At 62.9% G+C, this 23,146-nt stretch overlaps 3 protein-coding genes across 3 annotated transcripts; 1 reads left to right on the plus strand and 2 right to left on the minus strand.

The window, feature by feature from the left end:
- Window positions 1–13: 13 nt before the first annotated feature.
- On the plus strand, window positions 14–556 carry MNEG_0488 (hypothetical protein; the record flags this gene model as incomplete). The annotated part of the gene is made up of 1 exon (XM_014051024.1): window positions 14–556. A coding segment is annotated over one exon (543 nt), but the record flags the coding sequence as incomplete, so codon positions are not given.
- Window positions 557–1,112: 556 nt separating this feature from the next.
- Window positions 1,113–2,804, minus strand: MNEG_0489 (hypothetical protein; the record flags this gene model as incomplete). Its single annotated transcript, XM_014051025.1, has 2 exons — window positions 1,113–2,119; window positions 2,261–2,804. 2 exons carry the CDS (start codon window positions 2,802–2,804, stop codon window positions 1,113–1,115), a joined length of 1,551 nt encoding a protein of 516 aa, XP_013906479.1.
- Window positions 2,805–3,520: 716 nt separating this feature from the next.
- On the minus strand, window positions 3,521–21,865 carry MNEG_0490 (Dynein heavy chain 6, axonemal; the record flags this gene model as incomplete). Its single annotated transcript, XM_014051026.1, has 43 exons — window positions 3,521–3,634; window positions 3,934–4,017; window positions 4,169–4,281; window positions 4,490–4,641; window positions 4,828–4,914; window positions 5,137–5,275; window positions 5,470–5,597; window positions 5,782–5,832; window positions 6,029–6,217; window positions 6,499–6,614; window positions 6,814–6,933; window positions 7,064–7,121; window positions 7,272–7,452; window positions 7,641–7,735; window positions 7,936–8,090; window positions 8,321–8,446; window positions 8,607–8,746; window positions 8,927–9,088; window positions 9,300–9,447; window positions 9,606–9,680; window positions 9,924–10,012; window positions 12,520–12,904; window positions 13,105–13,225; window positions 13,399–13,861; window positions 14,029–14,728; window positions 14,914–15,882; window positions 16,082–16,374; window positions 16,554–16,656; window positions 16,867–16,977; window positions 17,144–17,234; window positions 17,400–17,457; window positions 17,607–17,785; window positions 17,964–18,195; window positions 18,458–18,629; window positions 18,820–18,951; window positions 19,114–19,230; window positions 19,590–19,754; window positions 19,968–20,072; window positions 20,417–20,572; window positions 20,733–20,831; window positions 20,983–21,106; window positions 21,361–21,606; window positions 21,834–21,865. 43 exons carry the CDS (start codon window positions 21,863–21,865, stop codon window positions 3,521–3,523), a joined length of 7,575 nt encoding a protein of 2,524 aa, XP_013906480.1.
- Window positions 21,866–23,146: the final 1,281 nt, after the last annotated feature.

The raw sequence follows: 23,146 nt of genomic DNA on the forward strand, positions 1-23,146 counted from the left end.
CCGCGCGCCTCAGCGACGACACTGCGGCGCCGCAGCGCGCGCCCCGCTCGGCGCCCGGAACGCCGCCGGCGCCAGTTGGTGCCGCATCCGCCGCAAACGGGTCGGCCGCGGCGGCCGCACCCGGCGGCGGCGGCATCCTGCAGCTGCTGCGGGCCGCGTCCCAGAAGCAGCAGCAGCCGGTGGCCGCCGCCGCGCCGGCGCCGACGCCCGCACTGGCGTCGGCGCCGGCGCTGCAGCCGCCGCCCGGGTTTGGCCCGGGCGCGCTCCTCCTCTCCCAGCTGCAGGGCGCAGGCTCCGCCCCCCAGCAGGTACTGCAGGCGCAGGCGCCCGCGTCGCAGGGCAGCGGGCTCCTGCAGCAGCTGCTCAGCAGCGCCGCAGCCAACCCGGGCCATCCCGCCGCCGCCGCCGCCGCCCCTGCGCCAGCGCCCGCGCAGCCGCGCCAGCCGCACCCGTCGGCTCCAGTGGGCTCGCAGCTGCTGATGGCGCTGCAGCGTGCGTCAGAGGAGCGGCAGCGGCAGGGGGCCGGGGCGAGCAACGGCGCCGCCCCCTGATATGCGTCTAGCTCTTGCCCTCCGCCTTGCTTGGTTTGGAGCTGTATGCCCCCTTTTCTTGGTGGCAGGGAACTCCCAAAGCAGCAGCTGGGTTTGGTTGACCATGGGGTTGGGTGGCCAGCACGCCGCCTAGGGAGTGGAGGTGGCCTGGCAGAGCTGCGAGGGGCTGGTGGGGAGGCTGGTGCTGGCGGTGCTTGATTTGGCAGTGATGTCAACGTACGCCTGTCTTTTTTCGCCCAGCTGTATTTTTGCATTGGCATCTAGTATTTTTTCGCAATCGGTTGAGCCTTTTTGTGGGCGGGGGTGTAGTAAGAGCACGTTTGTGATTACAGAGTGCAAGGCGGTTGCCTGGACCCAAGCAGGCACTGAGTGCGTGGTGCTATGGAAGCCGACGCATCGATTGCAAATTGCAGCCCCGCCACTTAGTGCTTCGACAGTGAAAGGAACCATAGCAGCGGAACAGAGCAAGTTGCTTGGCAAAGGCGGCAAAGATATCAGGAAGCGCGTTCCAGGCAGATGGCTGCAGTGCTCACCCCACAGGGCGCACGCATCCCCAAATTCTCACTGGCCCTTCCCTTTCTTTTTCTTGTTGCGCCTCCTCTTCTTCTTCTTGCCACCCTTGGCCCCACCCGCGGAGCCAGCCCCGCTGCCTCGCGGCGTCGCCGGCTCAGGCGTGCTCGCGCCGCGCTTGCTGCCGCCTCCGCTGCTGCTGCTACTGCTGCTGCCGCTGCTCTTGCTGCACCTGCGGGGGGCGCTGTCTGCGTGCTGCCGGCCCCGCTCCTCCAACTCAACCTCTGAAGCCGAAACACCCGGCAGCAGCGCAGCCACAGCCACGCCCAGCGGCGCGCCGGGACCGACCCAGGCGCCGGCCCAGCTGTCACCATGCTCCTGTGCCCCCGACACTGGGCCCTGCGTCGCCAAGCCGGGCGTTGGCACAGCCACCGCTTGTTGCGGCTGATCAGGCGCCATCCAGCCCGCCATAGGATGCGGGGGCCCCGCCGCCGACGTGCTCGATGGCGCCACCGTGCGAGCGGCAGACGCCTCCCAGGTGCCGGCCAGCCCAGGCGAGCCACCCGCCCAGCCGGCGCCCGGCGCAGGAGGCGCCGGGGCCTCGGGTGCACCAGCAACAGGGCCCAGTTCTGCGGTTGCAGGCACGGGCACCGGCCCAAGTGGCAGCCACCCAGGGGAGGAGGCAGCCGGCACCTGCGCCGGCTCCTGGGCCGGCTGCACGGCCACCGCGGGCCTTCCTCCGGCCGCCGGCGCCGCAGCTAGGGGCGCCGTGCGCATGGCCTGCCTGTTGAGTCCCCCAGGCATGGGAGCGTCCTTGTGAAGGCTGGGCATGAACGCCGGTGCCTCCACCGTGGTGAGCTTGATGTTGGGGTAGTCAAACCCTGCTGCAGCAGAGGTGGAGCCGCCGCCATCGTCGTTGCTCAGCACGGCCCCGAGGTTGAACGCGCCCCAGGTCATGCTGGGCGGTGGCGCGAGCGCGACGCCGCCGGTCAGGCTTATGGCGGCGGGGGCGCGGGTGGGCGCGTTCGCGATGAGCCCGTGGCCAGGAGGGGGCGACCCTGCAATTATTGTGGTGTAGTTTCAGGGTGGTTGGATCATGGTTGTGGGGCATTCAAGCAGCCAACCATCAATCGTTGTGATTGTGATCATCAACACGTGCTGTTGCGCTCTGTTACCATGGAAATCACCACGCGGCGCACCTGGGGCGACATGCGTCGAGCCAACAAATTGGGCCGCCGCCATGGCGCCGTTCCAGAGCCAGCCTGCACCGCCTGCAGCCTGCGTGCTGCCAGCAGCGGGATGCCCGTCCCACCCGTGCTGCTGGCTCAGCTGTCGCGCCTCTTCCCACGGCTCTGGCTGCACCTCCGGATAGCCCCCAGCCGCGCCTGGCATCTCAGTGGTGGCGTCTTGTGGCACTCGTCGCAGCTCGTCACTCGAAACAGAGGGGGAGCTGCCTCCCGGCTCGATCTCTGGGGCTTCCGCGAAGCAACCCTCGTGGTCAAATCCGGTCAAACGCATCTCCTTCAGCTGCGGCGCGGCCATCGCCGCGTCTGCATTTGCCCACATGTCATGCGGCGATGCGCCCAGGAAGCCTCGTTGTTGCTGCTGCTGCTGCTGCTGCTGCTGCTGCTGCTGCTGCTGCTGCTGCCGCTGCTGCTGCTGCTGTGTGATGAATCCAAACCCATCAGGGCTGTAAAAAACGCCAAAACCAGCGGCGCCCACATCAGCCAAGGCGGTGGACATGGCAACCTCGTCAGCTTGACTGAGAGCACCAAAACCGACGCCCTGAACAGGTGGCATTGAGGCAGACAGCGCACGGCCAAAGGGACCATTGGCGGGGCCGCCCACCGAGAAGCTTTGTCCTCGTGCTGAGGTGTAGCTGCCGCCCGATCCTGCCAGGAGGGTTGGTGAGGACGAAGAAGCGGTATGTGATTGTGCAACACCAGTGGCGAGCAGCAGAGTTCTTAGAGCAGCAAATGCACCTTGCAAGCAGACCACGCTCCGCCTTCCTGACCCCTCGCCCCCTACAGCACACCTGCCACCGCAGCAAGGCTCATCGACTGGAGACGCGCCGGCCCGCCGGCCCCCTGCGGCGCCAGGCGGCTCGTCCTCTGCCCGCCCGTGAAGGACGGCCCCACCGGGGATGCGCCACTACTTGGGCTGTGGCCGTCAAAGGCGGTTGTGTCGTAGCCGGCGAGGGCCGCCACCTCGACCCTCAGACCGCCCCCGCCGCTGGGGCCTGGGCTGCTGACCAGGGAGCCCCCTGCGCTGCTGACCCTGGGGGATCCACGCCTGCTGCCCTGCAGGTGCAGCAGCGAGGGTCGTGGTGAAGCCAGAAAATGCACAAGGGTGAGCCAACCACACAGTCGCGCACACGCAGGGAAGGGGGGAGAGCGCTGTACAACACGTAAGGGCCTGGCCGGGGGAGTTCAAGGACACTTCATGCGGGGAGGTGCACGCTAGTTGACCAGCAGAATGGCAGACGCCGCTGTCCCCCGCACCTTGGATATCAGGCTTCCCTCGTCGCCTCCCTCGGCCAGCTTGCGCACCGCGGCCTGCAGCTCGGGAGACATCTGCGCGGCGTGGATAGGGCGAGGCAATGGAGGTCAGACTGCCTGATGCAGATGCGCCTTTTCTTCTGCCAACTCTACTTTTTCCGCACGACCCCTTGCCAACTGTGCCCTCAAGCATCAGCGCTCACCCTCCTGACACGCTCCGTTGCACTGCCAACATCATCTGTCCGCCCTTGCATGCACACGTATGAACGCTGCCGCGTGCGCACGTGTCCGGGCGCGTGCATGTGCGTGCGCGCACACGCGCGCGCGCGCGCACACACACACACACACACACACAGTTCTGCGCATGTGCGCACCTGTGCTATCGTCTCCTCGAGGTCTTCGGTGCGGTGCTGCAGCACCGGGTCGACCGTCACCAGGAAACCACCCTTGCGCGACACCTGCAATTTGCGAAAGGCGCGATCAGACTCGCTGATCTGGCACACCGCTGATCGCACAGATGTGCAAGGCAGCCGGCTGTGAGCGCTGGGCACCGCTGGGCTTTTGGCACTGCGGCTTTGCGTGCGGCATGGTGCAGCAGAGTGCTCCCACCAGCCGGGTGTAGCAGGAGAGGCCAAAGGCCTTGAACCACAGCGGCTTGTACATGGGGTTGGCAAACATGTCCTTGTACATGGGGTGCCGCGGCATGCGGTACGTGGGAGTTCCTGGGAAGCGAGGGGCAAAGGTGGGGGGTCGGGGGTGTCGGTATGGGAGGAGGGCAGTTGTGTGTTGGTTTAGATGCGGGCGGGTGGCTTGAGCGCACGGCATTTCTCTTGAAAGGGAGAGTGTTGCAAACACTGGTAAGATGCAAAGGGAGTATCAGGCCTGGGGGCTGGGCAGCGAGTCGGTCATGAACCGGGTTCCGCTGCTCACCACACAGCTTGATGCCGCCGCTGCCTGCGAGGGCGTCTCCAAAGGACACGGGCTGGTGAAGCATCTCGCTGCCGCCGCTGCTGGCACAGGCGATAATCTTGCAGCCGCAGAGGGCCTCGAGGGTGCGCCCAACGACGACATACACCAGGCCACTGCGATTCAGCGGCGGCAGTCATCTGACGTTGACTCTCTGCTTATACTTCACAATCCAGGATTGTGGACAGACATCAAGCCGTGGCGACGTGTGCCGAGGTCGCACCGGAGTGCAGCCTTGGATGCGAGGGTGGCCCCCAACCCCATAGCGCCAGGCTGGCGCTACACGCTCTGCCCGAGCCCACCTGAGCACAAAGAAGAACAGGACGTGGACCAGCAGCAGGCACAGCAGCGGCAGGCCGTTGACCTGCGTGATGCGCGCCCACACAAAGCTGGCGCAGGGCACAGGGTGCGCGGCAGAGTTGGGAAAGGGTCGGCAGTCGGGGAGTACAGGTGGGGCGGTGAGGATTTGGCAATATGTGGGGAAGCGGCGGGCAGCAGCAGCACCCTCTGATTGCAGTGCAGCCGTCTCTCTGGATTATGGCCGTACTTTTCTCCGACGAACTAAGATCTAACCATTTTCAACGGGCATGTCTCCTTTTCTCTGGCCTCACCTGCGTGCCACGTATGCCACGAGCGCGCTGGAGCTGTCAGCGCTGACCAGCGATGACAGATTGCCGCCCTCGGTTGCAAAGTAGGTGTGCATCCACAGCCCAAACGCGCAGTGGCACGCTGCCGCCCAGGGCAGCACGTCTGCAGGTGTGTGCGTGTGCACATGTGCGTAAGTGACGAACCACGTAATTCTGGTGTTGGGCCGCTCTGGCGCGGAGTGCACGCACTACAATTGTAGAAGTGGTTCAACCATACGCGACTCGAGGGGACCTGGAATCCCGAGGAGCGTCGCATGCAGCAGTGTGTGGTGGATGCGTCCGGGTCGCCCCCCGCACCCAGCAGCAGGTAGGGCAGTCGCGGGCCGTATCTGACGGGCCGCCGGCACAGGCGGGTGAGCGCGTGGCGGTCTGCCAGCTCTATCACGACCAGCCACACCAGGCCGATCACGTACAGCAGCGGCATCCTGTTGAGGTGTTGAGCGCTGAGGTTGATGCTAGCAGCTGGGCGCGTAAGCTGCCAGTCAGCAGGTACGTACGCGGGGGTGCGCAGGGGCACATGCGTACTGGCTGGCACGACAGATTCAATGGCTTCGCCTGGCGGTAGGCAGTGGTGTTTGTCACAAGTGCGGCCATGCTGCCCGTTCTCACCCCGAGCCAAACATCAGCAGCAGCCACAGGTTCAGCATTTGGTCGCACACCCTGTTCCATCAGGCAGGTTCAGCAGGCGACGGATCGACCAATTGACAAGGCCAAGCGCAAGCAGCCAGACACATGCAGATCTGTGGTGTTGAATCAGCCCTTGCCCCTGCTGTCCATGGCCGGCACAGCAAGGAGACCTTGCGTGTCATCATCACCGAATAACCTCAGACGGCCCCCAAAAGTACCATGCACTCACCGGTAGTCCAGCAGGAACTCATCCCCTATCCATGCACCATTGTACATGTCCTGCGACGCCGTCTGCACGCAGCGCGTGAGGCACCGCTGCTTCAGCTTGCGCAGCAGCCAGAACGCGATGGCAAAGCCGGGGGTGAGGACCACGTTGAGGACGGCCACGATGAAGATTGAGAGGCCAACATTCTCGTACCTGCAGGGAGTAAAGCAGGAACGCCGACAGTGACTGCGTGCGACCGCCGTCATCCCCACGCATTGCGTTGCGCCGCAACGCGCTGCATCAAGGCAGCGAGCTTGATGGCTGGTGGCAAGCGTCAATCGTCGACCACAACGATGGTGCCGCCCTGCTGTCAATGGGTGACGTGTCGACTTTGAGGGCTGTCATTGAGCGCCCAAGCTGGTGCCCTGGGCTGACTCACCCCTAGGCCTGCCTGAGAAAGGCTCCTTGAGTTGGAGGCCATGCCCAGTGCTCACCAGCCCGGTGAAAAGTCCCTGTAGGAACCGGCGAGGATGAGGTTCTGGAACCACCGGCCCCCAGGGCTGGAAGAGCGCGTGAGGCCAGAGTTGATGGCGCGGCTCACAGAGTCCATCTGAGACGGGGTAGGGCCAGTCGCACAGCGTGGGCGATGTTGTTCCAGTCGGCCAGCTAGGAAAACAGAGTGCTAGCATGCGCTTTGTCAGGATTAGCTGACGAGATCAATGACTAGAATGGAAGCTTCCCGGGCTCGCCCGCCTGTGAGCCGGGCCCCTGCACGGCAACATGATGGATGCGTAGTCAAGCATGCGCACCTTTGCATTGACCAGCAGCAGCACCAGCACGGAATTTAGCAATTGGCTGACAAAGGCAGCCACTGCGTATGCGCGCTCCTTGTCACTCTTTGTCCAGTGCTTCTCAAACGTCACCAGCAGCTGCAGGAGGCGTTGAGTGTGCAATCAAGGCGACTCAGAGGCTTGGCTTGGCCGCATGTTCCTCAATTACACATCTGTTTGGGCTCGCCAAACATGCGTTGGCGAGTGCAGTGCACGCCGCGTTACGCACCTGCAGCAGAAGCTTGAGCACCAAGTTGATCACAACCACAAACACGGAGATCCCTGCCCTGCACTTTGTGGGCACAGCACGGAAGGGGTGGTGTGAATGCTGTCACATCCACAGCTGAGGGTTCAACATGGAGAGCTTTGCTCAGGGGGCTCATTCCATCAAGCTTCGAAATGCAGACGACAGACCAGCTTGACTGCTGCAAGCGCACCTGATGCTGAGGCTCCTCCAGTCGAACGAATCAACATACACATCACACTGGTGCTTGGCAGAGTCCAGCCACTCGCCATCGCCCGCATACTGAGCCTCGACGGCCGCGAGGCCGCCGCAGTAGCAGGGGTAGCACGAGGACAGGGCGCACGCCGCGCCCTTCTTAGCACAAGCAGACATGCCTGCAGGAACCACAGGGGTCCCGGTGAGGGTGGAGGGGCACATGTGGAAGGTGCGAGCCTGCCCAGCTGGCGGATCATTGCAAGCCAGCATCTCCCTCCCCTTCCTGTCCCATCAGCGAGTCCTGCCCTGCCACCACTGGCCGTCGAAGCATTAGGAGAAGCACTCCTGCCCATCAAGCTGCACCCACTGGAGATGAGCTTGTCCTGCTTGAGGAAGCGGGCTGCCGTCTGGGACCACTCCACCTGCTTGGTCAGTGCGAAATTGACTGTAGAGTCCAGCATCCTGGTGGTAGCAATGCACATAGGGACGGAGGGGGGCCAAAGCGCCTTGATCCCGTCTGCAAAACAAGTCAGACACCTTGCCCAGACATGATCGTTTGTTGTGAATGGGTGTGTCACTTGATGGCGCTCAACAAAGCATGTTGTGAGTCCCTCACCCCTGCAAGACCATTCGTTCTTGCCCCTTGCCTCCTTGCCGCTCACAACGACCACTGCTGGGAGCAGACACCCTCCAATTCAGCAGCGCAAAAGTCGCCGGCGCCCTGGACATATCCGTTTGAAAAGGATGCGTCCGCCGCAGCACTTGTGGTCCAGGAGGAGTTGGTAGTGGCGGGGAGGGGGGCGAGCGCTGCAGACACCTGCGGGCGGCGCCAGTTCAGTGACGGAACGCTTTGGGCTATGCACCGGTGTCAGAGCCTGGGACGGCCCTGCAGGCACTCTGATCTTGAACCTTTTCACATCAAACGTAAGGTTCAATATCCTCATTTGACAGTCTGCCTGGTTTGAGCAACAAGCAACAGACGTCAAGCATCCACAGGCCCAGGCATCCATCAATCAGTTATGGCTGTATCCTAAGCAAGACACCCACCTGCTCGTTGAGTAGGTCATGGCGCCACACAATCTTTGTGGCTGAGTCGCGGCTCATCTTCATCAGCTTGGTCACACCCACGGCGCACAGCAGCAGGACCGCCACCACCACTGCGCGGGACAGCAGCTGCGGTGGGGGCGTGCGCACCAGGGACACCGCAGATTAAGCTCTCTGGATGGGCGAGATGGCTGCAAGCATGTCTGTGGTGTGCAGAAGCGTGACGGGCACTGCACAGCTTGTTGGAATCATCGCCAAGAGCAGCGCCTGCACTTGGACAGCAACGCACCAGCCTGCACCAGCGGTTGAACCGGTCAAAGCTGAGGTTCTCGTAAATGTAATCCTCAGGGGGCTTTGCTTGCTCCACCCAAAAGCCGAAAGCACCCAAAAATCGTACATCTCGGTGCTGGAAGAAAGACGACAGCCAACCTAAGGTGATGGGTATCGGGGTTTGCAACGGCGGCATGGTTTGCGCGGCCTAGCATGGAAGTTGATTGGACGCTGATGAGGTTGATCTGCACGAACCACCTGCCACAGGACAGACGCATGGGGACTTTGTCTCGAGCCGCCCTTTGACGGCTGCCCGGCGCCTGGTGCGTGCCCGCTCACTTTTTGGGCATGCATTTTCGCAGGCGGCGCGCTCTGCCTGTGTGCTGAAGGTGACAAATATCGCCTTTGTAGGACACCCCGCCTTGTCGATGACCTCCTCAGCTTCCACCATGAAGTCCTTGAGCTTCTTCTCGGCCTTGACCACACGCTTTTGGTAGGCGCCTGGGGGCGAGCGCCGGTACACAGCAAGTCGAGGGGGCAGGGTAGAGAGAGAGAGTGCTTGGCTCAAGGGGTCAAAGAGACTCCGGCGGCAGGGCGGGCTCGTGAATCAGGCTGGCAATGGCGGGGCAAGTCACTGACATGGTTTTTGCTGGCCGAGGAGACGGTCGCGACTGGGGGCCGCGGTCTCCTCCACCACACCGTGGCCACTCACGGGCGAAGTGGCGTCCCAGCATTTCCCCTGCAGCCGCGTGCTGCTGCCCCAGGAGTGTCGCCTGCCCAGCCAGGCTGAGCAGCGTGCCAAAATCCTTGACCAGCACCACGTCCATCACCCGACCAAAGCGTGAGAAGTACGCCCCGACCTGTATGCAACGTGACAAGGGAGTGGCAGCGCAGTCGCAGCGGGGGGGAGGCGCATGCGCAGGAGGTGTGCATGGCGATTAGCATAAAAACTGGAGCATTTCAAGGTGCACCTCCCCCCCCCCAGAGGGGGATGGTGTGTCGATCCAGCCCTGCACACCTCCGTCGGCTCGACTTCTGGCAGCCCCTTCACCACCACTGTATAGTCAGCCACCTCCACCGTATGGGCGTCAACCTGCGTATGGGCCGTGAAGCGTTGACGCAATTGCTATTGATACCTTCGCAAGCTGATTGAGAAGCTGGGTTTTGCGCTGCAGCATTGCCGGGTTGGCTATGAGCACAGTGGTCACGTGTGTGAGCTCACGCTTTGCGCGCTCGCTTGTGGCAGGGCCCCCCCTTGCGCAATCGCGCGCGTGTGTGTGTGCGTGCGTGCGTGTGTGTGTGTGTGTGTGTGTGTGTGTGCGCGCGCGCGCCCCACCTCCTTGGCAAAACGCCGCGACCAGGCGCGCAGCAGCGTGCAGAACACAATGAAGACAGCCATGGTGATGGCGTCGGCAATGGCAATCCCTGTGGAATGGGGGGTTGTAGGGGCAGTTGCTTGGGAGCCAGCTTCAGAGGTGGTGAGCAGGGGCAGGGCAGCGACGCTCCGGGATTAGGCAATGCATGCATACGACTGGCGAGTGACACCATGACAAGGCAAAGCTGCATGCAGGCACCACGTGTGCACACAAGCCCTTCCGACTTCGCGCTCTCTTGTCAACTTCAAGTGCCACCCACACATCAAAAAGTCGCTCTTCCATAGTCCATTGATGGTTTCAAAGCCTGGCAGCCGTACGTTCATCCTGCGGTGGGGTGGTGTACACGTGTTGATGGGTTCATAGACTGTGCAGGGATGATTGTGCAGGTTGGTCAGCAAAAGCCGTTCAAAGACTGGGCTGACTGGGGACGGTATTCAATCCCTTCAAGGGTTGGAACTGGTTGAGAGAGGCTCGCTTTTTCCTGCCTCAACACAGCTGCCTGCCTCACGCTTGAACCAGCCCACCAGGACAGCATGCCGTTGTCGATCCGCGAGTCCAGGATGGCCGCAAACGTGAAGGAAAACAGGGTGGTCTGGGGAAGTTATGCAGCGCCGCAGCAGGGATGGAGGGGTCGCTTGGCGCCATGGTTGGAATGACCAGCCCAGCTATTCCTGGGCGAAGCAGGCTTCCGGACGCAGGCTCCCCATGCTCAAGCCTGCGCTCAGAGCGGCTTCCCACGCCCACTAGGATAGTGCGCATTTGCTGGGACCCATTCACCTGTGGATAGACCATCACCCCGGTCTCTGGAGCGTCCCACGACGCAGCCTCCGCCGCCCCGCTTCCCGAGCTGTACGACGGCCCCTGCTGGGTGCTGGTGTTGGACGACGCGGCAAGGGCCGGGCTGGTGAACTTGCTGCTAGTGATGACGACCAGAAACGGGACTGTGCCCAGCGCAAGCCATAGGAAGAGCAGCCGCAGCCAGCCGAGGGTCTTGAAGTACAGCCTGGACGGGTTTGGGCCCCAGGGGTCAGCGGCAAGGTGAGTTTGGTTGGAATGTGAGTAGGATGGAGCTGGCAAGGAGTGCCATTGAAACATGGGCACCATGTGCTGCTGCAGCCAAGGCCAAGCAGCCACGCTCTGTGCATGTACCTGTCTCTGCAGCATGTTCGCCTGCACCACACCATAGACCCTGCACGCCATGCACCCGCAGTTCATGCATGAATGCCTCACCCGACGCCGACGCCGTAGGTTTGGCCAATCGTGTAGCAGTCGGCTGTCAAAGCAGGCCTATCCTGAGGGGCCACTCGATGATCTTCCTTGTAGCGTCGAGCCTGGGGGTTGCATGCTCATGCATGTGAGTGTTGGTGAGTTCCCAACCAAATCAAGGCGACGGCAGCCAAGCCAACAACGTGTCGCTTTTGCAAACTTTTGCAAACTGCCATCGTTTGCATGGCACTATGTGCGCATGACCATGTTCGTGTGTTGCTCACCTCCTGTTTGTGGTGCACCACCTGCCGCCGCCGCTCCTCTTGCGACACTTTGCCCATGGTGGCAATCTCATGCGAACACCTGCAGCAGAGGCAGCATTACGCACGTGCCAAGCGGCACGGAGCATCTTGATCGCGAGTAGCACGCGCCAGGCTGGCCTCAAGCTTCGATCACAATAGCATACTTTCACGTGGTTGCTTGCAAGCACTCACATACTGCCGAACTACTCATGAAACCCAAACGTGGGCTCTTCGTCCAAATCCCGCCCCACCTCTCTTTGATCAACGACGCAAAACATTATTAAAATGGTTTCATTGATGCAGTCATCGGTCTCGAGAGGTCATGATCTGGACCAGTCGCACTTGGTGGATTTGTTGGTGAAAAGCGTTGTCAACAGCCCGTGGAAACCTATCATCCAAGAAATACATGATGATATTTTCCGATTCACTGCGATTACCGTGTGAATTCTCGGATCACGGACGGCAGTGATCGGCTCCTGGAGCAATGCTGACGAGGCGAAGTGCCGGCCGCGCGCGCGCACGCGCACACACACACACACATGCGCGTCCGCGTATCACCAATGTATTCCCAGTGTTCATGATCAAACCTGAGTATATGCTGCTGTACAATAACACCACAGGGGGACAGGAGACAATCCGTAAAGACTTACACGTCGGGTGTGCGTCGAAACTGGCATTCAATCATCGTCCAGGGAGCACAGTGCTGCCGTGCCCTGCAGCACCCATGTGCTTGCTGCGCTGTCATGCGGTATAGCCAGCTGCAGGTGCATCACAAAATTGCTGCGGGAGGCGCACATGTACAATGGGCATTCATAAACCCCCGCCTGATTTGCATCTGCGCTGCCGCCCTGCGCCGCTGGACCAGAATATGGGCAGGGCAGGGACGCCCCCACATCTAGTCGCCGTTCCTCGTCCTGCATTTCCTGCTGCTGCTGCTGTTGCTGCTGCTGCCAATCTATAGGCTGAAGCTCCACCATCGGCAGCGGGCAGGTCGTCTCGCCCGGCCGCGACTCAGCCAGCGCCCCCGCGGCCTCGTCCCAGCGCGCACCCTCAAGGGACAGCCCGTACACATACACAGCCCCCTCCGCCTCGACGCGGCCGCCACCACTATCCCCAACGCCGCGATTGGCGCCGCCGCTATCCCCGGCTGCCGCCGCGGGGCGCCGCTCTCCAGCTTCGGGAATTTCGGCGCTCGCCAGCACGCGGTGCGCCATCGCCATTGCGTCCACAGGCCGCCGCCGCCGCCGCGCGTGGTTCTGCAGCGCGGCGGTGACGAGGCCCCGCGGATGGAACAGGCCCGGCAGCCAGAAGGCACGCGGCTCGCCTCCTGTGAGCCAAGCGTCCAGGGCGGCGAAGCGGCGGTGCAGGTCCCGCAGCCACCCGCCCAGCGGCTTGCGGCTCGGGTAGGCGGCGCGCGCCCACAGGGCCGGGACCTGCTCCTCGAGGGTGAGAGTTCACACCGCAGCAAGTTGTTCGAGGAGAGCGCAAAGAGTTGCTTGAAATCAATGACTTTGCGGTGCAGTCAGGCAGCACATGCACCATTTTGATCCTGTGCATCTTAGCGGTTGTCTTTGAGAAACTCCCAATCTGCCTAACGCACCCTCCGCCCTGCCCCCTCCACCGCCCGCCGCACCTGGCCGCGCGCGATTGATGCGCCCACTGCCTCCAGCTCTCCGCCAATCACCTCCCGGCCGCAAAGAGCATGGCCCAGGGTGGTCAGCGACGTGGACACCACCGACAGCAAAGTGTTGTGCCTGGATGGTTGATTGGCACAGCGCGACTGACCGCTCAGCTTCGAAACAGCAACCTGCTGATGAGTAAGAACCAATGTTGAACCCAATCCAGACACCGGAGGCGAATGTCACAATTCATGTCATCTGCCTCCCCACCATGAGCACCTCTCAACTTGGTTTCTGTATCCTCTCACCTGCCCATCTCCTGCGCCAGCACAGTCCCAAGGGCGTTCACCCCGCCGCCGACCAGTGGCGCGAACGGGTCATGCAGCACACTCGCACGCTCCCGTGCAAGGGGGGCCGGCAGGCTTGAGAGCATCTCCTCAACTCGTGCCGCCAGGGCACCCTCGTCTGTGGTTGCATGCGGGGCTGCGCTGCTGCTTTGCTGTTGCTGCTCCTGCTGTTCTTTTTGCTGCTGCTGCTGCTGCTGCTGCTGCTGCTGCTGCTGCTGCTGCTGCTGCTGCGGGGCCGCTTCAGGTGCGGCCCGCGGCTGCAACGACACAATTGCATCAAGCACCCGCCGTGCTTCCTGACGGCCAAACGCAATGCTGGCATTGGGGTGCAGGCCAAAGATGCGTGGGTCGTCCACAGCGGGGAGGGACCGCAGATGCTCATCAAAGGAGGCTGCATCGCCGTCTGGCGGCAGCTCCAGGCCCTCTGCATGGATTATGGTTTGGGAGGGGGCAAACAACAACCAACTTAGATGTCATTCAGATCAGGGCTTTGCAGGAAATTGCCCGCAGTCACGTGCATTCACTCCCAGGACATCAACAAGCCCGCTGACAGCTGCAATTGGCGCCTGAAGGCAAACAGAAGCCACCCACCTGCCAGCCGCGCGAATGGGGCGAGCGCTCTGGGGCACAAGTGCCGCCCCACCAGGGCCGCCAGCAGCCGCCGGTCGTGCTCGGCCGTGACCCGCCCGCCGTAGATGATCTGACCCGTCAGGTACCGCAGGCCCTCCCATGGCACCCACGAGTGCAGCGCGCCCGCCGCCGGCGAGGACGGCGTCGAGGCCGCGGCTGCCGCCGCCGCACTCCCCGCGCCGCCGCGCTCGGCGTCCGCCGGCTGCCGGCGGCGCGCGGCGCCGCCGTCCTGCAGGGACAGCTGCAGGGTGGATAGGCTGCAGGACAGGTCGCCGTCCGAAAACTCGTATGGCCGGGTCCACCCGAGCGCGCCGTACCGCCGCCGCTCCAATACCACCGCGTGCAGCAGCACGCCCGACAGCAGCAGCCGCCGCCACTCCGGCCCGCGCCCCGCGGCGTCGCAGCTCGGCCAGCACGCGGCCGGCAGCGACGCCAGGGCGCGCAGCGCGCGCGCGCGGACGCCCCTCGGCGGCTCGAGGGCCACCTTTGACGACGCCTGCAGGACCGGCGCCGGGAAGTCTGGCGACGGCGCTGATGTCAGCCAGAGCCGGAAGTCGGGGTGGGGCCGCTGGTCGGGGTCGTGGGAGGACGCGGCGGCGGGGAGGTCCGCCGTGACGAGCTGCTCCAGGCGCGGCATCCAGGAGCGCGCCAGGTGGCAGTTCTGCGGTCGGATGAGGGCGCGGGAGTGTGGTCAAAACGTGAGGTCAACAACAGCTAGCGGACAGGTCCAGTCGAGCAGCAGAATCGGATGCCCATGAACCGGTGTCCTTTCCTGAACCACAGTATTGCAAAGGGCACCGTTGTAAAAGCACAGCACCTTATGACATGTGACAGAGGCACCCGCACCTGCAGGCACACCCAGTCTCCCGCCTTCATCGCCAAGTGCACCAGGCCCTCCGCCACGGGCCCCTGCCCCTGGCCAAGGCTGACCAGATGCAGCCCGCGCCCCGGCGCGCGCCCGGCCGCGTCCGCCGCCCGCAACAGCGCGGCAAGTGGGTCGGCACCAGGCGCGAGCACCAGCACGAGCGGCGTTGTTGGGGAGCTGTCTGCTAGGGCTGCAGATAGGCCGTCCCTTTGGCCTCCCAAGGCGGCTGATGTAGGGTCAAAGTCGGGGCCCAGCTGGCCGGAGGTGTATGACGCGAAGGCGGGGCAGAGGGCGTCCTCACGGAGCGCGCGGACGAGCAGCAGCCGCTGGAACGGTGACAGGGATCGGCTCTCCTCCCGGCCTGGCGCCTCCTGCTCCTGCTGCCGCTGCTGCTGCTGCTGCTGCTGTTGTTGGTGGCCACGCTCTGTTTGCTCTGACGACTGCATACCTCGCTGTTGCCGCCACAAGCTTGCGAGGTCGTTTGTCCCGGCCGCTACAAAGGGATTAGAGCTACTCAACACAGCCGCCACAGCAGGCGGCGCCGTTTCCCCACCAGCTCCATCTGAGACTGAAGCTGCGACCAGAGCGTGCGACGCGCCGCAAAATGCTGGCACAGATGCGTCAAGCGCTAGCAGTGCTGCCCAAGCCTGCGGCGGCAGCCAGGAAGGTGCCTCCAGGTTAACCTGCTGCTGCTGCTGCTGCTGTTGCTGCTGCTGCTGCTGCTGCTGATGATGATGATGATGATGATGATGACGATGGTAGCTGACAGTTGCTTGCTGTTGCCCGGTCTGCCGCTCAGAAGCAGCTGGTACGGCCGGAGTCGTGATGGCGCCACTGCTCACAAAGTGCCGCCACTCAGCCAGGCTGATTGCGCCGGCGGCCCGCTGGATTGAAGTGGCTATGAGAAGGCTAAAGATCAGCCTGCGGTCATCAAACAGCCCACGGCACACCTGTGACGGCGGCCGTTGACAAGATAAGTGGCGGCGCAACAAGATTGGGTGAGGGCCACCAACTTTCTTTGCTGTTGTTTGGCAGACGGCATTGCAAGATTACAGCAAGAAAGTCATCAGCGGTGGCAATGAGGACCACAAGACTTGAGTTCACTCCCTTCCAGGAGTGGCACCTTCCCATGCAGTCCACAAAACTCACAGTGTTGTAGATGTACGAAGTCAGGTAATCGGTCAGCCCTGCCAGCCGTGCCGCCAGCCGCGCCGCTGCCCCTGGCGCGCTCGCACCAGGAGTGGTCGCGGCCGCTATGCAGTGTACAAACATGGCTTTGAAGGCGCGCAGGCTTGTCTGATACATGGGCCCCAGGCCCGGCAGGTCTGACACCACAAACCACAGCGTCGCGCCGCGCGCCGGAGGGCCGCGGTAACCCTCGCGGGCGGCGTTAATGGTGGCCTCCGTCGACTCGGCCTCGCGCACACGGGTGGCGATGACGCCTGCAGTGGTGTGGCAAGTTCAATCGTGCAAGCACGTAAGTCGCGGCCACATGATGAAGCTGCCCTAAACTGCCCACCTAAACCTGTGTGTCTTCCAAAAGGCACCTTAGCCAGCGTCGTGCCGCACCCTGCTTTCTTGTGCAGCTTTTGTGGCGTCATGAGCCAGCGTGTGTGCTCACCGCTGGTGGTGCGTGCGTTGTTGAGGGTGGCTATGAGCGCCTCGTCATCCAGCAGGTGGCCGCTGGACTCCCTCAGCAGCCGCAGCACCTTGTCTTCCAGTTCCTGGGGGTGGCAAAAATGCAAGGCTGATGCAGTGGCGCATGCACACTGGGGTCCTGCCTTTATGCGATGTGCACGTGCCGCCATACCAGAGCGGCCAGCACACACCCGTCGACAGGAGCGGCCAGCACGCACCCGTCGACAGGGGCGTGAGTTGGATACACAGCCGGCCTCAAAGCGACTGACATCCGGTGCAGGGCAGAGTTTTGCCACCTGCAGCTGCCGCTTGTCAGAAGCTATGGACACCACCAGCCTGTCGCGTGCATCCTCCAGCTCTGGGCGGTCCCTGAGCAGCAGCTCCCCCAGCAGCTGGTCCTCCAGGCCCTGGCAGTATAAAGGGGATGTGCGGCAGGCAGTGAGTCGGTGCGCAATTGGTCAACGCAGGCTGCAACTGCAAGCCCTGCAAAATGCCGCCAAAGAAGACACCCAAACCTGGCCCATGCGATTGCCAGCAGGGCTGTTTTACAATACCCTGTGCCTGCAAACTCACCTTTCTTGTGACTGCAAAGTTGACCAGGTTGACCTTTGCACAGGCCTCAGGCAGGTAGTGGGGGTTGGGCAGCCGCGTGGCCAGGTACAGCCTGAAGGGTTGTGCCAACGGGTGGTTGGGTGCTGTCAGCTGGTTGGGAAGCGCAAGCCAATCAATGCATGCAGCCACTTGTCCTTGCAGCAAAGCCGAGGGGTCATTTGCTGGCAAAGGCTATACACGACATGCAAGCCCCTAACAAGTCAACCAGCCGCTTCACCTGAATTTCGGATCATACTCAACCTCAGAATCCCCCAGGTGAATCATGGTCCTAGGGCCTGCACAGCCAAACCGGGATGCGAGGCGTTGGTTGAAACATGACATCGGCGTTGGTTGAAACATGACATCATGACACCTTGACATCGGCGCGTCCAGTGCAAATGTCATGCCTGTTGTGTCGCGAGGCCACCCTCCCATGGCCGCGCACCATGCTGGTAGGTGGCTTTTGTGAGGAGGGGGTCCAGCACAGGGTCGAGGGCCTCCCCCACGTCCTCCACCAAAACGGGCAGCCCTGCACGCACGGCAGCCTCCAGGGTTGGCAGCAGTGCAGGCGCTGACGCTGAGACGACGCGCAGGCCGTTGGCACCCTCCATGGCCTTGATCCACCTGCCATATTTGTGGGTGGGGGAATGCGATTCTGCGCGGCGGATTGCACGCGGCTACGCACATGTTCATTGACAGCAGACCATGCGTATCCTCCTTCAAAAGCAGGCAGCTGATGTGGGGCTTACACGCAGTAGACCCGTCACCTCATCACCGCCCATCGAAACCCAACGAGACTCACGAGCTGCCCTGCTCCTGGGGGTCAATGATGAGGGGCCACCGCCCGCCGCCCCGCGCCACGAGCGCGCCGCTGTCGACGCTCGCGCTGTCGGAGGGCAGGCCCTGAGCCAGCCACTCCCGCAGCTCGACCGTGGACGCCAGCGCGGCGGCGAGGCTGAAGGTTGGGGTGACGGGGATGCACAGATCTGCGCAGCGGCCCAGCCAGCCCTGGAGCAAGTCCTGGCGGTACGGACCTAGGGTTGGATTGGGGAAGGGGGGTTGCCTTTTGGTGAGCAGGAACAAGCGCAAAGGGAATGTTTGGATTAGAACAGGACTGGAGGCAGGGCATGGATGAGGTAACAATTGGTTTCAGATCAGGGCTGGGCGGGATTCGGAGCAGGGTTGAGGTAAAGCCATGCGCAGATGAGTTGACTGCATATTGACCATGACATGGCTGCCATGCAGACTTTCGACATGGCGCCCTCACCGCAAAACGCCAGGGGTCAAGAGGCGCACCTGTGAACGCGCCGGTGTACGACACGCACGCAGCCGCCAGCAGCGCGTCCCCTGGCAGCAGCGCCAGGCGTGCCCCCAGCGCGTCCGCGGTCCCCTGCCACCGCGCCATCTCGTCGCCCAGCAGCGCGGTCAGCTTGCCCGCGCGGCCCAGCCGGCGGTGGCTCAGGTCGGCCTGAGCGGAAGTTGGGCAGGCGGGTCCAGGCGGCGTGGAGGCACAACCAGGGCCCTCTGAGAGGCGTGCTGGCCCCTGAAACCCTCTGGTATGCGCACCCCTGCTACACCAGGGCCCAAGCCTGGAGCGCCTCAAAGCAGCAGCCGCATGGGTGCGACACTGGCGGCCCCGAGCACCCGCCCCGCCGGACCTGGAATGTCAGCGACGCCATCTCCGCCTGCGTGTCCGCCAGCTGCCTCTGTAGCGCCGCCACCTTCTCCCGGATGGCCAAGAGGCTGGCGCGCTTCTCAGCCACCACCGCGTTGCTCGCGTCCAGCGCAGCCTGGCGCGCACCAAGGCGGGATGCCAAAAAATCCTGGCAGTCAGCAACACCACAATATCTAGGTCTGCGACCGCAAGCACTGCAAACACCTTGTGATGGTGGCTGGTCAAAAGTGTGGGTTGGATTACTTCCGGCATGCTGTGAACGCAGGCCGGCACTGACCTGTGCTGCTGCCAGCGCGAGCCTCTTGGGCTCAACCATCTTGTACACGGCGGCGTAGGTGTCCATGGCGCGCACCCAGCAGCAGATGCTCATGGCCGCCCGCGACTGCTTGCCGACCTGATTGCGGGTTCAAGGGAGGCAGCAGCACGCATGGAGCCGTGATTGGGGGCTACCCCTTCCCCGCTCGCATCCCCCGGCTAACCTGCCATGGGCATACATAAGGCGCTTTGCGGCGCTGCGGCCGAGCCGCCCTTGGCAGCCTTGGCCCGGCGTTTGACTGCGCAGATGATCTCGTACAGATCGATGCAGCAGGGACCCTGAGCGCATCATGGTGCGGCTTGACGATGCTCAATCACATGTCTTGCCACCATTCCGTCAAACATCTCCTCCCATTTGTGTGGGGGCATCACACATGCAGGCCAGCGAAGCACGGCTTCATCAGCCAAACACCCACCCACACACACACACACACACACCTGCTCTGGGGTGAACGTGGGGTCGGCCATGACGCGCTGCAGCTGGCGCACAACCCTCTCTGGCAGGTTGTCGCGGTCAAAATCTGTGAGCCGCTTGATGAAGTTGGCGTCGCTCAGCACGCGCTTCGCCGCGTCCCATGAGAACTCCTCGCCAGCACCCTTGTCCTGCGGCGCACGGTGTGCATGTCCGTGCCGTTGACAATGGGATGGCGTGGCTGGTCCGGCCGGAGGCTTGTTTACAGATGCGTGGTATGTTTGTGTTCAGCGCAAGCGATTTCATGGCAGGTGGCTGCAACTGTCAGGCGGCGAGCTGCATACGCGCCAAAGGGACGGGTCCTGGCGGTGCTGCCGCCAGCAGCGGGCCCCGCTGCCGCCCACCTGCAGCAGTATGCACACTCCCTCCATCGTGAGGTGCACCAGGGTGGGCGGCTTAATGAAGGTCCTCATCTCAATGATGTCAGCCTTGTTCAGGGCATCAAGGGCCTGGGCCACGTTCGCATGATGTGGCGGGGGTCAGCGGTGTCCATGAAGAGGTGGGAGTGGAGGGGTGGCTGACAACAAGGGCGTCAGGTTAGGAAGATGGATGCACGGCGCGCGAGTGTGTGTGTGTGTGTGTGTGTGTGTGTGAGTGTGTGTGTGTGTGTGTGTGTGTGTGTGTGTGTGTGTGTGTGTGCGCACACGCGCGCACGGACGCGCGCGCGCACGCTCTTGCACGCATGTGCGTGCTGGAAGTGTTGATTTGTCATGTGCATTTTGTATGTAATTGGGCAGAAACAAGGCGGGATCTGCAGCGCAGCACATGCAGCTTGATGGATGGCAGCGCTCACCTTGATGGCGGCCTCCAGCGCGGGCAACGCAGCTGCCAGGTCCGCCTGCGCCTCGTCCTTGAGCGCCTGCGTCTGCGCCGCGCGTGCCGCAACCTCGGACTCCTCGGCCGCGACCACCGCCGCGATCGCGTTTGCGTCTGCCTGCTCTTTCGAAACCTGGGAAATGTGCGTGCGGATTTGTGGGGGTGCGTGAGGGTATGCACAAGGGGATAGCAGGTTCTGAAGGCTGTTGTGGGGTTGTAGATGCATCCAGTGGGCATGAAGCCAAGTGAGCCCCGGACGCCCTGGCCTGTCGACAGTGCCGCATCGCCGTCACCTGCTCCAGGAGCTTCTGCGCCGCCGCCCGCTTCTGCTCGAGCAGGGGCTGCAGATCATTCAGCTGCCGCTGCATACGGTCAACCGCCTCATTAGTGTCCTGAAGCAACACGACAATTTGATGTGAGGGATTATGCGCAGCAATGTGAGAAGTTATGTGCGGCTGCAAGCTTGCCAGAGCCCGCCTATCGACAGGTGTGCCGCACGCACGCACGAGGCTGTGGCGAGTCAGGGGCCCGCTGTCAGCACACCTGCAGCCGCGCGATGCCGTCAAGCAGCCTTCCACGCGCCGCGCCCAGCTCCGCGCCCTGGCGCTCCATGAGGGATGCGTACAGTGCCAGGAAGTCCAGGTAGGCCTTGGGGGTAACGAAATACCTACCAGGGTGCGGGATGACGGTGTGGTCAGACAAAAGGTCCCGCTCAGACGGGGTGAACGAAATATTTGCAAACGTTGGACGGCAGCAGGCTTAACAGACGTGGACGATTCTTATGTGAGCACATGCTTCATTGCAAAGGCGTGCATCCGGCGAGTACCACACATGTATGCCCTGACGCTAGGTTCAGGGTTTAGGGTTTTCCAGGGGTCGAGGTCCTTGTGGGACACATTCTGGGGTTTTCTGAAGGCCCACCTCCTGCGCAGCTCCTGGCTGTAGCGCTCGGCAGCCGCCTGCACCCCGGTGTGGACCTCCACAGCCAGCGTCGCCGCCGCCCGCACCAGGCTGCCGGCACCATCACCGTCGGCGCCGTCGCGGCCAGCCGACAGCACGTGGACGGCGGACAGGGCCCTCTCGGCGACGCTGGCGAGGGCGTCTGCTGGCCAGGGGTGGAACCAGTCTATGGTGGTGCAGCTTGTGAGGGACGGGAACTGACGGCACCTGGTGGGGGGGGTCAAGAATGGAGATGATGACGAGGGGGGAACTGGATGACGGGGTCTGCAAGATATGGTGCTGTTGTAACGCTTGGTTCCATCCAATTGAAATGAAGTCCAAGAGAGCCCGGGTCAGGCTCACTCACAGAAATCTTGGGCCCCGTTTGCCCAAGGGGGCCTGGTATTTTCGGACCCCGCGGTCCTTTTGCGCCGGTACGGCAGCCCAGCCCCCACCTGGTCCTGAGGGCATCCCCGACAGGGCTCATAGCCAGCACCCAGTGCAGATTCGAGCGCGCCCTGTCGATAAACGCGGCCCAAGCCGCATCGGGGGCCTCTGTGAGGGGAGGCTGCCGCGCCTGGTCCTGCTGGCGCGGCGCGGCGTCGCCGCCTCCGGCGTTTGTGGGGTCAGGAAGCCGTCTTGGCGGGGGCGGGAGCGGCTGTTTTGCGGACTGGCGCTGGGAGAGCCAGGGTCGGATGCCGTCCAGGACCTCGCGCCGCTCCTCGTCAGTCCACATGCCTGCAAATCGGTTTGATGACCGCGCCCATGGCGCCAAACCAGGGGAATCAGTCGCACACATGCGTTCAGTGCGTGCTGGGTGCCATAGCACAAGGTGTGAAACCCCCATCCTCGCTCTCACACCCAAGGTGAGAAGTGCAGGCATGTGCACCCACAGCACACGTCTAAATCAGTGCCCACCCATGACGTCGCCAGTGTTGAGCAAGGTGTTGATGTCGGCGAGAGTCGCCTCGGCCTCCGACGTGCCTAAAGCAGCGTCCGGCACCAAAAACACGACACGGCGGCCATCAACTCCCGCCACCTGCTCGCAGTCGGTCGTCCATTGGTTTGATGTTGACGTCCAGCTCGTTGCCTAGAGTACTTTGAGCAAGCCTCGGCAAGCAGAAGTGGCCAATGCAAACTGCTGATCAAGCACCAGGCTATGCCATCAGCAGGAGGGACAAGGATTTGACCCCGATTGACAGGATGCTTGAACGCCTTGATTGCAACAGCCAAACCGCTCACTTTGTAGATGCGCTTTACGTCTTCTCGGAAGCCGGCCAGCCCATAGCCGCGCCGCACTTCTACCGCCGCAAAGTCAGCGCCTGATATCATAGCGGCAAAGCGCGCGAGAGACGACTTGCCGCTGCCTCCGACGCCCACTAAGAGGGCGTTGCCCCTGTTGGCAGGGTGCAAATTCAGGTTTTGGGAAGGGTTTAGTCCGCATGGCACGAGCATGGCAGACTGCTGTTGACAAAATCATACCGCAAGCAGACTCTTTGATGCCGAAGCAGGCAGAGCTCGCATAACTGCGCACGCTGCAATTGTTGTGTCAGGTGAGACTGCCAGGTGCGTCTGAAAGGTTCTCCAGCTCACCTGGGCTGCCGGAATATGCGTGCAAGCCTGGCCACATGCCGTGCAGCATCCCTGAAGAAAACGAGGCGACTTGATGAGGCGGCTTGGGGCCGCGCAGCGCGGCCATCGTCGGTGCCAGCAGAGCGACCAGGCGCCGCGGGCGGAGGCGCGCGGGGACGCGCGCCCAGCAATATTT

This window comes from Monoraphidium neglectum (assembly GCF_000611645.1).
Source record: "Monoraphidium neglectum strain SAG 48.87 unplaced genomic scaffold scaffold00040, whole genome shotgun sequence".
Taxonomy (NCBI): domain Eukaryota; kingdom Viridiplantae; phylum Chlorophyta; class Chlorophyceae; order Sphaeropleales; family Selenastraceae; genus Monoraphidium; species Monoraphidium neglectum.